The 17,455-nt window shown below is 44.2% G+C and overlaps 1 protein-coding gene and 1 pseudogene across 6 annotated transcripts in view; both read right to left on the reverse strand.

The window, feature by feature from the left end:
* Nucleotides 1–17,455, reverse strand: part of PIP5K1B (phosphatidylinositol-4-phosphate 5-kinase type 1 beta) — a 290,962-nt gene that overhangs the window by 102,084 nt on the left and 171,423 nt on the right. For all 6 annotated transcript variants that reach the window (XM_032306741.1, XM_032306742.1, XM_032306743.1 and 3 more), the window contains 3 exons: nucleotides 15,901–16,018; nucleotides 6,791–6,943; nucleotides 2,357–2,656 (listed from right to left, as the gene is read on the reverse strand). In XM_032306741.1, coding sequence (XP_032162632.1) covers nucleotides 2,357–2,656; nucleotides 6,791–6,943; nucleotides 15,901–16,018 — 571 coding nt within the window. The remainder of the gene's footprint in view (nucleotides 1–2,356; nucleotides 2,657–6,790; nucleotides 6,944–15,900; nucleotides 16,019–17,455) is intronic.
* LOC116570103 lies at nucleotides 4,068–6,709 on the reverse strand (annotated as a pseudogene).

The following is a 17,455-nucleotide window of genomic DNA, read 5'->3' on the forward strand; positions in this document are numbered from 1 at the left end:
CTATGGAATATGAAGACCCAGTGCTCTGGAAATGGGCCCGAACTCCTCACAGCAGCTCTGCTCAGAGAACCAGCTGCTGACCGCAGGTCACAAAGGCCTTGGTCGCAGTCAAGGCGGATGGTGGAAGGGCCTCGGTGGGTCCTCCACAGTGAGGCAAGTACCTGCCCTCACCCCACCCTGAGAAGAGCCTTTCTGAAGACAAAGGTTGTGTGTAAGTTAAAGAAGTTCCGCGGTCTGCGTTTAGGCCAAGAGCCAATGTAGCCAGGAAGAGGGCACTGGGGTTAGGACCTCCATGCTGACCTTCCACAAAACAACAAGTCTTCCGAAAAATAAAAAATAAAAAAGCAGATCTCTAGGGTCTCTCTCCTGATGGAGAGTCAAGTCTGACCTCGTTCTATCAGTGCTGGGCTCAGGAAACACAAATAAACAGACGGATCAGGAGCTATGGCTTTTCTACATTTTTTTCCCCTTTTTTTCCTTTCTGGCACAGGACTCTGTGTTTTTAAAAGACAGAAAAAAAAATGGCTTTCCATATTAAAGAGGCCAGAAGCACACACACGCACAAAGAGAAAGCAAATCTAAAAGTGAAGGGGATTGTACTAAACTCTGGGGAATTCAGAGTTACTTTTCACCCACATCCTGTAAGGGCAGAATAAGCACAGGAAAAGGTTTCTGCTAAAATGTGAGCGTTTTGTTTTGTTTTCTTTTTAAAAGAAAAACATGAATCATTCATATCCACCCAGATATCTCAATAGCACAGTTGGATATTTTTTGTTGTTGTTGTTTGCTCAGTTTCCACTGTTCCTCCCCTGACTTCTAAAAAGATAATAATAATAATAATAAAAAAAAAATCCTGACAGTGAATCTTTACATTTTAACTGTGAAGAGCACATACTTTGTACCCAAAGAGGTGTGGGGTCTGCCACTCACTTGCTAAGTAATGCTGGGCAGGTTTCTTAACCTCTTTAAGAGCCTAATTATCCACCAATTAAAATGGGAAGGTGAACAGTACGGGCTTCAAATGGATGCTGAGAAAATTAAATGACATGTATGCTGAAAAAAAGATCGTAGGCTAGCCTAGCTCACCAAGCATTAAGAATAGGAGCTGTGCAGATGCCTGGGGGGGGGGGGGTAGGGCTCAGTCAATTAAGCCTCTGCCTTCTGCTCTGGTAATGATCCCAGGGTCCTAGAATCGAGTCCCGCATCAAGCTCTCTGCTCGGGGGGCGGGGGGCTGCTTCTCCCTCTGCCTGCAGCTCCCTCTGCTTGTGCTCTCTCTGATGAATAAATCTTAAAAAAATGTTTCTGTGGAGTAACATCTCTATCAATGCAACAACCCATGCCAATGAGACACCTCAGTGCATTCTCCCGCACATAGTAACATACAGAAAGAAAAGACCCACAAATAGTTGGGCTGTGTTTCTCAGCAAGGATTTGTCCCCCATCTCTGTTCTGACCAATGCAGGTCATCTGTCCAGGCCCACACAAGGTCCAGAAAGCCACAGTCTGGAAGGCACAGCTCATATGGCCCAGGAATCAGGTGCTGTGAGTCCTACCCACCCTGGCCAGGTCGGAGCCCAATGTCTGCCTGCCTCCACCGTGTCCAACTTGGCGGAGAACCTAGATGGTTCTCCCAAGGGCACCTGGGCCACAAAATGCTATTTCTGAGAATTTGTTCACCAAACGAGCATCATTCTTCAGGAGAGCTCCATTTTCCTCTGGAACCTTTACCTACTCTCTGTAAATTCACCATGTCGGAAACATCTCTCCCAGGTTCTGGGTCTTATTATGTGGTTCCTAAGAATTGCAGGCTGGGGGACTCCAAATTCCTCCTCCTTTCTGACAATCACTCTGGCTAAGTCTGCATATTACAGTCTTTGCTCTAACTGTCGAGACTCATTCCTGATTGCCCAAAATAATCTCGGCAATGTATCCCTTGCCTCATGCTTCTGCCTCGATCCAGAGATCGGCGTATCAACTCTCTAAACTTCTCTCCCGGTGGACTCTTACTTGTGTTAAGATTTGGATACGGCTTTTCTGGCTAATCATTACACTACACCTAATTTCCTTTCCGTCCAGCTTAACCACAGGAGAACTTGGTGAACAGATTAAAAAACAAGTTTCATTTTACCAAAGAAAGCAGACTAAGCTTTTTTTTTTTTTTTTTAAGTAAAATCCACAGATACTCCAGACAATTCCCTTATCATCCACCAATTCCTTCAACATCAAGGAAGCACGGATGGGCACTAGGACTGTGAATGACGAGATTGCCCCATGTCTGCTCTGGACATTCCTTACCAAGGCTACAAGACCACAGACGCCTGTCCAAAGGCTACCACGGTGATGACATGTCCTTACCCGGCAGTCCCTCTGAAGTGTTTTCATGAGCGCATTGTACGTTTCTGTGTCAAAATATAACCCTTCGTGCATGTCTTGCAGGAAATCTAAGTCCTTAAACGTGGGGTTGGATTTCTCTCTCTCCTTTCGGGAAGCTCTTCGCTTGTAAGTGGAGCCCTTCAGGTCATACGTGAAGTGCATTCTCATGGAGCGCGGTAAGACATTGTTCATCACCACAATCCTGATATTGATGCCTCCTGACTGCATGCAATACAGTCCATAGAATTTTGGCAAAAGAGTCCTTGGATTCTGGTTTAAGTTCTAAAAAGAGAAAAAGGAGAAAAAAAAACATGTAAATTTTATTTTCACAAAAGAATACTGTTAAATGTGTGTTTTCATCCAATAGGAGAATTAAAAATGGAGTGTGAGTCTCTTTATTCATGGTCATTACTAAAATAACCCCGTCTCTGATCAGATACTTGCGTTGGCTCATTGGAACAATACCTTAATCATTCTCAACCCATAGCATTAAAAGTGGTTGAACTGAAAATGGACAGAGAGTCCCGAGATTCAACTAAAAACAGGCAAAGAACATGTGTGACTATGATCCATGGGAGCTAAAAAGAAAATTAATGGCTGGGGTCTAATGATGAGCATTTTAAATTTAAAAGTATATTCCAAGATGGGTAGACCAACTTACAATCACACTTTGTAAGATAATGTATTTCCCCTCACCCTTCATCCATGATGAGTAGCATCAAGCTTAAAATTTCTGTACACATGACTGGTTTAAAAAAAAAAAAAAGGAAACTTAAAAAAAAAAACGAATACCACTGACTATTAGAGAAATGTAACATGTGTATGTATTTTTAGCCATTTTAAAGACAATTCTGTGTTAATATCCTTTGCCTGTTCTTCTGTAAGTTTTTGTTATTGTTAGAGTTCTTGATACACTCTGGATACTTATCATTTTCCTACTCTCTATGGGGTAAATATTTTCTCCCAGTATGTTATCTTTTTTACTGTACTAATAAAAAATACAAGCCTATTTTTGTTTCACTTTAAAAGTAGGTGACAAATTAAGAACAGTATGCTGGAAAGCACTTCACATCATGCAAGTTTCTCTACTATCCCCTGATCCTGTACCAGTTCCCACTTTTAACTACTGTCCTCACTTTTTATCATTCTAGAAATAGTCTATGTGCTTACATTAATTTTGTGTCTGGTGTTTTTTGTTTGTTTGTTTGTGATACTGATGATTTGCCCTTGATATAATTACACTTATGTACAGTCACATTTATGTACTTCTTTCTTGTGCTTTCTTTTTGCTTCCTGTTTAGCGAAGCTTTTTATATCCTAAGGTCCTAAATTTCTTCTCTTTTCTTCCAAAATTTTAATAGTTTGGTCATTATATTTGATTTTTACTCCATTAGAATGATTCTGTGTGTGGAAAGATCTGAAATATGGAATTATCTCAATTCACTGATGTATTTGTCTAGCACTGTATTATTTCTTTAATATATTAATACTTTTAATAATAGAAAAAGTTTGTGGGTTTTTGGTGTATGTTATGGCAGGTTCACTATCTTAATTCTTCATCAAAAATGTTTTGTCTAGTCTTACAACTCCTCCCTTCCACTGTTTGTTTTTTTTTAAGTGCTCTTAAAATGATACTTGTTTTCCCTTTTTGTTTTTGTTTTCATTTCAAATGAACTAATTCTGGTCAAAATCCTATTGGCACTTTTTTAAAACACAGACTTAGTTCACTTTATTTCCTTTATAAAGCATGTGGTGGCCACAGCGGGAGCCTGGGTCCTCTGCACGGAGATTCTGGTGTGGGTTGTTACAAGACGGTCAGGGAATCCCTGATGGGGAAACTTGGTGAACGTAGTCTGTTTCCAGAATCGGGGTGAGCTAGCTCTAAGACTTGGTTATGACATCAAAAGTGGCCTTGGCGAAGTTGCCCAGGGTGGCAGTGCAGTCCTTGGCTGAAGGGGACCTGTTGTCTGTACTGGCCAGTATCAGTAGCTTCTTGGGTACAGGAGCTGAGGCAGTGCCAACAACCCCTGGGGTCAGGAGTGAGGCACCCTAGCACAGAGCCACAGTGGCCGGTCACCATGCATGGGACAGCACGGAGCTTGCCAATCTTGTTCCCCGAGTCACCTCACCACACAGGTCAATGGAAAGCTTGTTAGGGATCATGGCCCCATGGATGGCAGTGGCGACCTCTTTGGAACATTTAACCCCCAGACCACCATGTCCATTGTCATCTCAGATGGCAACAAATGCCTTGAACTTGGTCCAATGGCCAGCACAGATCTGCTTTTGCACCAGCATAGTCTTCAGAACCTCATCCTTGATGGGTGTCCCCAGGAAAAGTCAATCATCTCAGATTCCTTGAGAAGAAACACATCTCCTCCAGGACTTGATCTTCACGTCATTGACCAGGAGGCCCAGCTTGGTGACAGGGATCTGCTCCTTGTCTTTGGCCCACAGAGAAGCCACTGTGTCTTTGCAAGGCCCCTGGGACCCCCAAGCCCACCCACAACATTGGTGTCCCATGACACTTGGTGTTTTCTCAGAGATAAAGACCTATTGGCATTCTTGGTTGGAATCAGACTGGGTTTAGAACACGATTTGGAGAACTGAAATCCTTACAACACTGAGTTCAGGAACGGATTGTGTCTCATTATGTCATAACTTTGTTTTATGCCTTTCAATAACAACTTGTAGTTTCTTTCATATTGTTCTTATATATTTATTTTTACAGACTCAAGTATTTTAGAGTTCCTATTACAAAAATTCTGTTGGGGTTATTGCTCAGACATTATAGTGCTAACTATTACTTGCTTTCCTGACCAGAATGATAGTCTGCCTTCATTCACTTGTATTTTTATTCTAATAACGTTCGCTGTAAGTTATTGTCCTCATAAACAGGATCTCATTTTTCTCCCTTCTATTCTACTTATTCTAGATGATCTACATAATGGAATACAATGGATTGCATAGATATATCTTACATCCTGCAAATCTGCTGGGCTCTCGTTACCTCTAGAAACTGCTGGCTAATTTTCTTGAAGTTTTGCTCATTTTTAATTGTATTATTTACAAGCGAAGAGTATTTACACTTTTCTGTTTCTTTTTGTACTCAAAAAGTTATTGCTAGAGATTCTTGCAAATGAAGCAGAAAGGACCAATGATGGAGGGCATCCTTATCTTTTCCCATTATTTCCAATGAAGGGCTCTTGTTCTTCTCCATGAGGTACTATGTAACTCCTGGGGACTGATAAATGCATAATGTGTGTGTCAATTAATTTATGTTAAAACTTTCCTGCCAGTTTAAAGAATTTTAAGCAGGAGAAGCTGTTGAATTTTGAATGCCTTGGTTTCTACGCGACATTTATTTGGATTACCACAAGATGTTCACATTTTTTCTTGTTAACTGGATGAATTACACTATTTGTTATATTAGCTTACATGATTGGGATAAACCACTTGTACAGCTTGATCTTACCATTTCATTTAACTTCAATTAATTTCAAGTTAATAGCTGCATATGGCTAATGACTGCCCTATTGGACAATGCAGTTCTAGAACAAGAGACTAGTTCCCCTAAGTGTAGAAATCTATATGTTTAAGATCTACTTACTTAGCAGGTTAGTAAAGTGCAATGATCATTTGATCCCACCTTCACATTATTCACAAAAAATGTGCATATGAACAGAATACATCAGGAAGGACATACACTGAATATTAGTAATATGTACCTTGGGCAAAGAATGAGAGTTGGTTGCATTTTTCTTGCTTTTCTGGATCTTCTGTGCTCTCTAATATAAAGTAGACAATAGGCTCTAAAAAATTTTCCCAGTTTTGTTCAGGATCATAAATCCCATCCATCCTGTCCACTGAGATTTCATTTCGATTTCTGATCCCTGTATTTATATGTGTGATTCATCTCCAGCAGATTTGGGAATTAAATAATATTTTTACAGCTGTGTTTCACATATAGCTTAGCGCTCAATGAATGCTAAGCATTCACATTATGACTCCGGACTGGGAGCCCAGAACTTGGCAAGGCACTGCCTCCTTTATCTCACACCCTGTAATCTTTCTCTATCACAACAAGCTTCCAAGACAGGCATTTCACAGCTTTGAAAGATGGAGGAGACTACAGCTCAGAGGTTCTATGGCTTCCTTGTGGTCATACCATTCACTAATGGCTAAGCTGGGATTTGAACCCAGAACTGTGTGAGTCAACTAACCTCTGCTAACAGTTCTACTTGGTAAAATCTATTCAACAACAGTCACGGTAGAATCCAAATGCAAAACAAAGCTCACCCAAGAGAAAGAAACATGCCAGAGGGTTACTATAAAAAAGCATAGGGGGGGAAAAAAAAACCTTGTGGAAAGTAATTATATCTCATGTAGGAGTTTTAATTATGGACAGTTACTTACCATGTAATAGCCTGGCAGTAGCTTCTGAAGGAATTCAGCTTCTTTATGCTGAACGGTTTTGATGATAAATTCATCATCACTGGTCACAAAAAACAAGGATCCACTGGCTCCGGGGTTGGACAGCTCTATTAGAGGTTCACTGCAGATGGAATACTGCAGGGGTAAATAAATAAATAATTAAAAATGCACGACTAGGTATTTCTCCAGAGGATACAGACATCATGATTTGAAGGGGCATGTGCACTCCAATGTTGATAGCAGCAATGCCCACCAGAGCCAAACTAGGGAACAAGTCCAGACGTCCATCAACAGATGAATGGATAAAGAAGATGTGGTATATATATACAATGGAACATTACGCAACCATCAAAAAGAAGGGAAATCTTGCCATTGCAACGTGGAGGTGGATGGAACTAGAGGGTATTATGCTAAGTGAAGTAAGTCAAGCAGAGAAAAACAATGATATGATGTCGCTTTTAGGCGGAATTTAAGAAACAAAACAAAAGAACATAGGGGAAGAGAAGGAAAAATAAGATGAAAACAGAGAGGCAGGCAAACCATAAGAGACTCTTAACGCAAGGAAATAAACTAGGCGGGGAGAAGGGGAAGGGGTAACTGGGTGATGGGCATTAAAAAGGGCACGTGAGCGAATGAGCACTGGGTGTTTACATGCCACTGATGAATCCCCAAGTTCTACCTCTGAAACTAATACTACACTATATACTAATTAAATTGAATTTTAAATAAAAATTTTAAAAAATTCATTCACTGTACACAAAGACTCCAAGGAGGAAAATCACAGGATTACACATCTAGACCATTCTGAAGTAGGAAGTTCTCTGCCATGAGCTTTCAAAGAAGGTTCCACTAAGAGGGCTCTTTGAGGTTTCTTTCTTTTTTTTAAGATTTTATTTATTTTTATTTAATAGAGAGAGATCACAAGTAGGCAGAGAGAGAGAGAGAGAGAGAGAGAGAGAGCGCGGAGGAAGCAGGCTCCCTGCTGAGCAGAGAGCCCGATGCGGGACTCAATCCCAGGACCCTGAGATCACGACCCGAGCCGAAAGCAGCGGCCCAACCCACTGAGCCACCCAGATGCCCCTCTTCAAGGTTTCTAAAACTTTAATTGATCCATTTATCCTAATACTTCTATGAGAAACAAAAATGCCTTCTGAAACACCCCCCCAGTGTCACTGAGAGAATCATTAGTCATCACATTTGTCCAACGAAATAATGCAAAAAATGCTGTGGTCTACAGTGCTGTTTCCGGCAAGTGTCTGTCACTTAACAACTGAAGGTATGACTCATACTGTGTCTTTGTCACATGAACACCAACATCTATTCTCTTTTCACGATTTACTTTCCCAAAAGATGTCATCCATGAACAGTTTAAATAAGGAGAGAACTCTTAACAGCTGTAGCTCTAGGCCAGAACACTTTCAAAGGCTCCTTTTTTTTCTGGCAGATGTAGCCCTGGGTCAGACACAAGGCTCCGGATTAGAAGGGCTGGATTCCAGTCTCTACTCCTTTAGCTTAGCCACATATTCTTGGGCAGAGCACAACTTGCCCAACCATACATGGTGATTCTAGATCACGCCCCCACCCCCAATCTCTATATTCTCTCTCTTACTCATTCTGTTCCCAAACTGGAAACTTGGGCATCATCCTTGATGCTTCCCATTTCCTCACCTTTCATACCCAGACGATTGATTATATCTGTCCCCTTCATGCCCTCTCTTGTGCTCATACCCTAAGTTCAGTAGTTTCACATCATGCCTTCATTACTGTGGGAGACTCAACCTGGCCTCGAGGATCCACTCTTGACTTCTCTCGTGCGTCTTCTACCAGGAAGCCAGAGATGTTTCTAAAATGCCAATCGGATCTCATCCTCCTGTGTCTTCCTAACTTCCAGTGGTTTCTACCATCTGGCTAGAAGATAACACCCAGATTTCCTACCACAGTTGTCAAGGCCATGTGTGGCCCAGCCCTGCTCTCCAGCCTTCTCCTTTATCACTTCCCTCTTTAAAATCTAGCTCTAGTCACAGACAGCCACTTCCCCTTGCCTCAAATGTGCCAAAGACTCTCAACGACTGGGATTCTACATCTTCCTCTACCAAGACTCACCTCTCTTCTACCCTCACCTGGCTGACTACTCCTCATTCATGAATTCATTTAGCATTGAGAAAACGGGTCCTGGGCATCTGTAATGTCCCAGGCATTCAGGAAGCTTGGATCCCAGCAGGAGAAAGCAGGTAGGAAACAAGTAAGAAATTATGTATCAGGACATGGTAAGTGCTATGGAGAAGATGGGGCATGGACAGGAGATGGAGGGCCAGCAGGGACTGAGGGTGGTTTACCATGAATTTCGAGTAGTGCTGGCCACTGGAAGCTTCCCTGAGAAGGGGGCATTGGAGCAGAGGCCCGTGGCTGTCTGGGGGAAGGATGTGTCCAGGAGAGGGGAGGGCAAATACAAAGGTCCTGAGACCTGGGGAGCTCGAGGCATAGCCAGGAGACCAGTGGCCAGAGCCGAGGGAGTCAGGAGAGCAACGAGCACATGGGCCAGACCACAGAGCGTGGCACAGGTCACTGCACAGATGCTGACTTTTTCTCTAAGGGAGCTGAAAGCCAGAGGGAGGTCTGGAGCAGAGGACCACTCTGTCTGCTGTGCTGAGAAGCCACTGTCAGGGGACAAAAGAGGCCTGGGGCTCAGTGAGGAAGCCCTTATGTGACTCAGGCTTTCAGCATCTGATGGATGGCACTTATTCCAGAAAACTACTCTTGGTCCCATGAGTCTAGATCATCTTCTTCCTGGCACTGGATGTTCTCATCATGGAAGTTACCACAAAATACCTCAAATGCCCATTTCTTATTCCATGCCCCCGGCAGACTGCAGAGCTCCGGGACAGCACAAACCATGCTCTCAGGCAGGGATACGATACACACGGCAGGCACTAAATAAATTTTTGTCGAACTGTGCCTGAACGCCATACGCCACCAACAAGTGAAGGGCTATCAATCCAACCAAATGCCAAAAAATCCTGCAGGGAAGTCAAATTTGGGGCCATCGGGCTCAGTGTTTATCAACTAACAATTCCCACTACTGACCAGAGAAACACTGAGAGCAGAGGAAAAGGTCAGGACCCAGCATGTGAGACCAGACCAGCCCCCGTGGATGGAAAGAATTGGGTCCCAAAGATGGAAACATCTAGAACATGCCCCAGTGCTTTTTCAGCTGGGCTTCTGAAGAGCAAAGTCCCCATCACAGAGAAATCTGAAAGGCGGGGAGTAGGACGTGGCAGGAGGAAGACAGAGAAGGGAGAAACCAGGAGAACAACAATGAAAAGGCAGTTTCTAGACGCTGACTTAGCTTGCTTTGGCAGTGCATGGATAAGGGAAACAAAATTCTCCAAGGAAAAGAAAGCAGCGAGTGTGTGTGGCCTTTCTGAAAGTCAGGGCAACTTCCGTTTTCCAACTTCTCTTTCCTCTAGGCTGGCTTCCTGATGCTTCCACGCCGAGCAGAGTGAGAGCCTCTGCCATGATGGGTGACTTAGAGATGAGGAAGGAAAACAAAAATAGCCCCAAGACCACATACAGAATGCCATGAACACCCCCGGGGAAACAGAGGGTGTTTTCCCTGTTGTGGGTGCGGGACCCGTGTGGAAAGCTCATCAGTTGGACAGGCCTGGGACTTGAAATCACTTCCCGCCCCCCTTTTTAAAAAAAAAAAAATATTTTAGAGAGATAAAGAGAGAAAGAGGGCCGAAGGAGAGAGAGAGAATCTCAGGCAGACTCTGTTCTGAGTGCAGAGCCCGGCGTGGGGCTTGATCTCAGGACCCTGACATCATGACCTGAGCCGAAATCAAGCGTCTGGCCCTGGACCCACTGCACCACCCAGGCACCCCAGGAAGCACCTTTTTTTTTTTTTTTTTTTTTTTTTAAATCAAGCCCTGTCACCCAGAGTCCAAGGAACCTCATCTCTAAAACGACGCTAACAAGATCTCCAGGAGAGCAGCTGGAAGCTTTTGAAGTGGGTGCTTTTAAAGGTGCTGGCAAAGAGTGACCACGGGGTTATCCCTGTTCCTAGTTCTTGCTGCGTGACCGTGCACAGGGGAGGAGGGCAGACCCCTTTCAGGTGAGCAAGAGCTGGCCATGCCTCAGGCCCAACTCCGACGACCAGAGGGCTACCCACAGATACACCACGACACTCCTAGTGAGTCGAGAACCAAGACGCGTCTTTTGCTCAATCACGAATCTGAGACGCCGGCAAACAAAGGTGTGGACCCGAAGCTCTTAGAAAGAGTGAGGGCAGACCCCGCACTCTCTTTAGGAATTCTGATTCTCTGGTTTACGGGCTTGGAGGTCCTGGCACACAACCTTCTTACGGATAGGAGTCGATGCTGTGGAAGGGCAGCGATAACACAGAACGCAGAAACGAGAGGCTGCAAATAGGGAAATTAGGAGGTGATTCAGGAGGAGCTGTCTAGAGAAAACCGGATTCAGACCCGAACATCTGTTTCCAATTAAAGTCTCAAATTCTTCTAAAAGCAGTGACATTATAGGGGAAGTAGTTCGTTGGTTACTTGTTGAACAGTCCCCTATTAGGTAATTTACACAGTAATATGCACGCAAAAAGAAACCGTCTGGACTCGTGGGGGTCACAACGCCGGAGCATCAGTGCGCAGACGACTGGCATCAGGAAGCCAGGACACCCAGTCTTGTCACCTGCAATTCTGCGGTTCTCATCCTAGAACCTGGTGACCGACCTTCTGGGCAACAGTGCCACTAAAGAGCAAATAAAGAGGCAGGACGGGAACATTTTAATTAGCCTCGATCCCCGAGGCCCACGTGGACGCCCGCATCTTCTGCACTTTCCCGCAGGCCCTTTCTTTCATGCGAGCTGTTCCAATTTATCCATTCTCTTCCTTTGATGTCCTGCAGGGCCTCCCGAAGATCCCCACTGGAAAGGCCACAAAGTACAACCCTGCTGGGCCCCGCCAAGGCAAGTTAACAATGTAAACCGGCTCAGCGTGGTGGAGATCATTCTTCCTGCCATTTTCTTCCCCCCGATAGTGTGAAATATTCACCCCCTGCTCTCCACTGGTGCCCGCGAGTCTGGAAGGACATCATGTAAATCACGCCGGATTCTGGAACAGTGAGGCACCTGGGGGAGCAGGAAATCAAACCAAGGGCTTGTTGTCCAAGCAGAGATGCGGGGGAAAAACGTGCTCTGGGGGCCCTTGACCTTCCCTTGGGAGGCGTTTATTTTGGAACAAGTAAGCAAGGAGGTGTGTCCCCGTGCAGGGCACACACCAGCACTCGGGTGTGCGCTCTCACGATCCGCATGATGCATGTTCCAACATGAAACGTGCAATCGGCATGCACGTGTGAACCTTCACGGGACTGAGAACAAAACAGAATAATTCAGGCTCAAATCCAGATGCAAGAGCACAAAGCAAAGCAGAAATGCACGCATGTCACGGGGATTCAAGAGTCGACCTTTCTGGAGAGTTACCATTATTGTAGAACGCTACCATCACTTCCCCCTTTTAGGTCAGTAGATCTTCACAGATACGGGTTTGATGAGCCCGTCTGATAGATGCCAGGATGGACTCTGTGCTCAGGATGATACTTTTTTAATTTTTTTTCCTTCACACAGTTTTTTCATGGTGGTCTTATTTGATTCTCCTTTACTTCACCTGGGCTTAACTCTTCCAAAGAATGCTTTGTTGGAGGTGCTGAGTCCTCTGGCCAGATGTTTCAGAACGGACACCTCACAGTCTGGTGGCTGAGGGAGTGTGAGGGTGAGATCACATTGAAGGAGAGGTCTGAGACTCCGTGGCCCGGGGGGCCAGCGGGTCAATGGACAAGCACGTGGGGAGAGGGCTAGGGGATGCTTTTTCGGGTCCAGACTGTGTGCCCACCAGAGTGGGTAACCTTGGGGACCTCTCTGAGCCCAGCTTTAGCCTGTTCATCTACAATGAATGGTTGTGCTAAAAAGTCTGAGGGTTATACCTAATTCTGGGAAGCGTATCACGCCAGGTTCAAAGCCTTTTCTTCATCTACCACACTTTGAATCACGGGCTGGGGTTTTTCAGTTGAAGGGTTTGGAGGTGAACTTCTAGTTCTGGGCTGGGGTGTCCCCAGTGGGAGTCTCAGTGCCCGCAGGTAGGCGGCCGTAACCACTGGGGTCCAGGCAGCCATGTTCAGCTACAAGACCTTTGTCTGTTTTTTTTTTTGCAGGTCCCAGAGATGGGTCTGGTTACAGAGAGGTGGAAAAATGGAATCAGACAAAAGCACTCTGACCTGCCTGTTCCTGTCTTTTTCTCCCCCACCCTCCAAGTCTTCATTATGGAAAACCTACATGAAAGTAAGAGAACTGTGTAATTAACATCTCTCTACCATCCCTCCAGCTTCCACAATGATCAACTCCCGGCCAGTCTTGTCTCCGCTACAAGCCAATCACCCCTCTGCCTGCTTCCCTCAGATTCTTTCCAAGCAAACCCCAGACGTCACATGATCGACCCACAGAAACTTCAGCGCGTGTCTCAAAAAGCCAAATGCTCCTCTTTGAAAACAGAACCAGAATACCATCATCCCACCGAAAACCCAATTCCTCAACATCATCGAGTATGTTGTCTCTCTTTAAATTTCACCAGCTTCCTATAATTAAAAAAAACCAAACAAACTGTTTATTTGCATGATCTGGCCCCGTCTTTCCAACTTCCTGATCCAAACCTTCCTCTCCCCGCCATCTTGGTCCACCCAAAGTGCTTCTAAACACATAAGCGTTTGGGTCTCTGGTCCCACCTCCCCTCCCCTGATTATGCTTCCCTTCTTTTCCACCTACTCAAATCCCTTCTAAATTTCTACATCGCAGTTAAACCACTTCACACCCAGAAGAAGCCCTCCTCATCCTTGGTACAACAGACAGAGGCTCCCTGCCCCCTCCTCCGACATCCTTGGGTACTGACTGTCTAGTTACTGCCGGGTAAAGTTTGTGATTCTCCCACATAAGCAAATCATCATTCCAGCTGGATTTTAAGTTCTCTGAGTATCATGACTTATCATTTCTGAATCTCCCCGTAATTCGTAGCCAAGCATTTTCATCACATTAAGTGCTCAAAGTACTGACTGATTAATTCACCTTTTGCCAGCTACGTGAAGAAAGACTTCGGCTCTGAGAAGCCATCTTGCTCTGTGCTCCTCTGCACCGTCTCTAACCTCATGACGTAAGTAACTCTGCCAGTCTAAAGGCTCATTGGGAAGCTGTGGAAGCCCTGTGCGTCGTTGATCAGGAAAAGGCCTTCCTCCAAGAAAGCGATTTTGTGAGACAGAATGAGTACAAGAGTGGGCTTCCCAGCCTGCAGCTCAGTGACCGCAGGAGGGGCCAGGGAGGAGGGCAGATGGACAGACGGTCATCACACTGACTGGATCTGTGCTCTGAAGCACAAGTGTATGGCATCTCCTTGGCTAGCGGAAGCTCAAGGAAATTCAGAAGGAGCACCCACCGACTTCCAATGCGTGGCAAGAGATCAGAGCACAATCTTGTTTTCAGTAAGACGGTATCAAGACCCCACTGAGCTTCCCAAACGTGTTTCCTGAATGACAGTGACGCTCAATAATTATAGAATGGTCAGGAACCGAAGACATCTTTTCTAGAACATATCTACACACACCCACACCACTCCCCACCCCTCAGATGTGTGGCTTTGTGTCCTGGAGTAGCTGGTGAGGGCAGGTTGGAGGTGCTGGGTGGAGACAGCAGATACCTCAGTGAGTGGGGCATGGCAAGATGGAAAGCTGCTTACTTGGAGGAACACAGTTAAGAGCAGGAGGATGGCCAGGGACTTTCTACTCCCCACTGCTCTGAAGCCTTTTTACTGTGCCTCAAGGAGAAAGTATCATTTCATGGGGCGGAAGTCACAGGAGTTTCTTAGAGCCCAACTAAAGAAGGGGGTCATACCAGAGTGGGGGGGGTGGGGGATGGGAGAAATAGGTGATGGCGTCAAGGAGTGCACCTGTTGTGATGAACACTGGTGATTCACTATGTTGCACACCCGCAACTCATTCAACACTGCATATTAACTAACTGGAGTTAAAAAAAACTTGGAAAAAAAAAAAAAAAGGAGAGGGTCGCAGATGCACCGGTTTTCATCAGCACAGAACAGAATCAGTTGTGAATTTTATCACGTACATCTTACTCAAATTATAAAATGCAGTTTAAATACTCTTTGTTCCAAGGGATAAATGCTGCCATACTTTCCCGGCAAAGCTTTATTCCAGGATCTGGCTCATGTCTTATTAAGATCATTCAGAATGGGGTGAACGATAAATATTTGATGGCACTCTTCCTACAGCTTCTTGAAAACCAATTTTGAAGAGCCCCAGGGTGTTAACAGTGATCAAATTACGAAATAAACCATTTTCCACTTGAAACAAAAAGGAAGTTCCTGGCTCCTTGAACAGGAATAAAGGTAGCAATCTGAGATCACATCAGACCACCTCCCAAAAAGGCTGCCGTGTTCCGTACCTGCTGCGTGCCAGAAATATGATGCAGAGAAAAGACAAGCCTAGGGGCAGAATATGCCCTGTACCAGAGAAAGACACATTTAAAAAGAGTTTGCATCAAGAGATGTTGAGAACAAAACTACTTAGCATCTCTGAAATGGCATTCAAGTTGTAGATCAAGGTGAAAATGGTTGTGGGCCAAGGCAGGTTTGAGACAACTTGTGTAAATATGGCCCCAACGGTATTGGGGCGCCTGGGTGGCTCCGTGGGTTAAAGGCTTTCAAATAGAATCCAATCAGCAAAATTCACAGGCATATTTAGAGCTCATTATAATATATCTGGTAGAATAATCATCTGAAGTAGCAACCAATCCCACAATTATTTCAATATCTAGGACTAAAGCAGATTTTGTAGCTATCAGTGAAGGCGGCAGAGGCCAATCACATTTCCTGAAGCTAAATTTATCGTCGTTATGAAACCTGGACCTTTGACTACGCTCCCGAGCTTTATTAAAACAAGAGACACAAGCCCCTTGTCATTGTTGCTACGAGACAAATGTTTATATCACACATTCCTGGAGAGGAAGGAAAATTACAGGTTCTTACCAAGTAATCATCAGGCTTGATACCAAAAAGTTCTCTGAAATATCGGAACGCTAGTGGAGCATATGTCTTAAACCTGAAGTCTGGGTAATGATGAGCTGGGGTCAGATTGCTCCCTTCACTGCAGTTAAAGAAAAAAAAAAAAAGCAAGAGAGAGAGAGAAAGAGCATTAGCAAAGGCAATTTTGACTTCAAATACTAGCTCGATTGGTCCCGGGCCAATTTCCCTGCCAAAAAAACATGCCCCGATTGTGGACCCCTCTGAGCTCATGTCACAGAGGGCAACAGCCATCAGGTAAAATCAGATGCTAATTCAGTAGGGACCATGCCAAGCAGGTGATCCCTACCAATCACAGTGTGTCCTTAGCTTTTTTTTTTTTTTTTTTTTTTTTGGGCCATGAATATTGGATACACAGTTTAGGAATAAGGGAAATACTTTTAAAAATATGTCACTGACAAAACCGTCACACTGGAAAGAGATGAGTCCTGAATCTGAGCTCTTTCTTACATCCATATTTATAGGAAAAGAGACCTTAAATATTTCAGGGATTTTTAAAACCATATTTCCATTCCCAGATACATCATTATCTCCCCCCGCCTTCTGAGTTCACCTCCGAAAATTCTTGTGCAATATTTATGATATATAAAAGGTATGAAGAAATAAACCAGTGAATTCTCATGAAGCCAAAATGCTGCTTACAAAATAAAATATCTATATAGTTGAATTGCCTCCTGTATTTTTTATTGATTGTAAAACATTCTTTCTCCTTGGAGGGATCTACTAGCCTGAATGTTGAGGTTTATCTTCATTTTATTCTTTGACTACAACTGTAATACATTTCTTGTGACATCCGACAAGCCGCCTCATCTACCCGTACTAAAAGTTTTCATTGTGAAAAGTAAAAACCAGGCAGTGAGGAATACAGTTTTATAGAGGGGTTCAAGATCTCTTTTCTAAGTGGGGCATCAAGGCTCTAGGCAGCTTTGTCCTGGTCTGATTTTTGTGGATACAAATAACACCGTGCAAATGAAAAGGCTTTCAGCATGCAACAAACACTTAGAATCCACTTCAGGGCAGTCAAATTTTTTATCAGTACCTGGCACATCATTGATAAGTATTTTCTGAGTGAATGTATGAGTTTTCAAGATAATGCTACAAGAGTAAACTTCATTCTTACGTTCAAAAGTCAAGAGGTAGGGTAAACAATCACTGGTCTCCACAGACAATGGAATATGACTCAGCCTCAAAAAGAACGGTATTGGGGCGCCTGGGTGGCTCCGTGGTTAAAGCCTCTGCCTTCCACTCAGGTCATGATCTCAGGGACCTGGGATTGAGCCCCGCATCGGGCTCTCTGCTCAATAGGGAGCCTGCTTCCTTCTCTTTCTCTGCCTGCCTACCTGTGATCTCTGTCAAATAAATGAATAAAATCTTAAAAAAAAAAAAAGAACGGTATTTTGCCATTTGCAACACAAACAGACCTAGAGAAAGTAATGCTAGGTGATGTAAGTCAAAGACACGTATTGTATGATTTCACTTATATGTGGAATTTAAGAAACAA

The sequence above is a fragment of the Mustela erminea genome, chromosome 12, assembly GCF_009829155.1.
Source record: "Mustela erminea isolate mMusErm1 chromosome 12, mMusErm1.Pri, whole genome shotgun sequence".
Classification (NCBI taxonomy): Eukaryota; Metazoa; Chordata; class Mammalia; order Carnivora; family Mustelidae; genus Mustela; species Mustela erminea.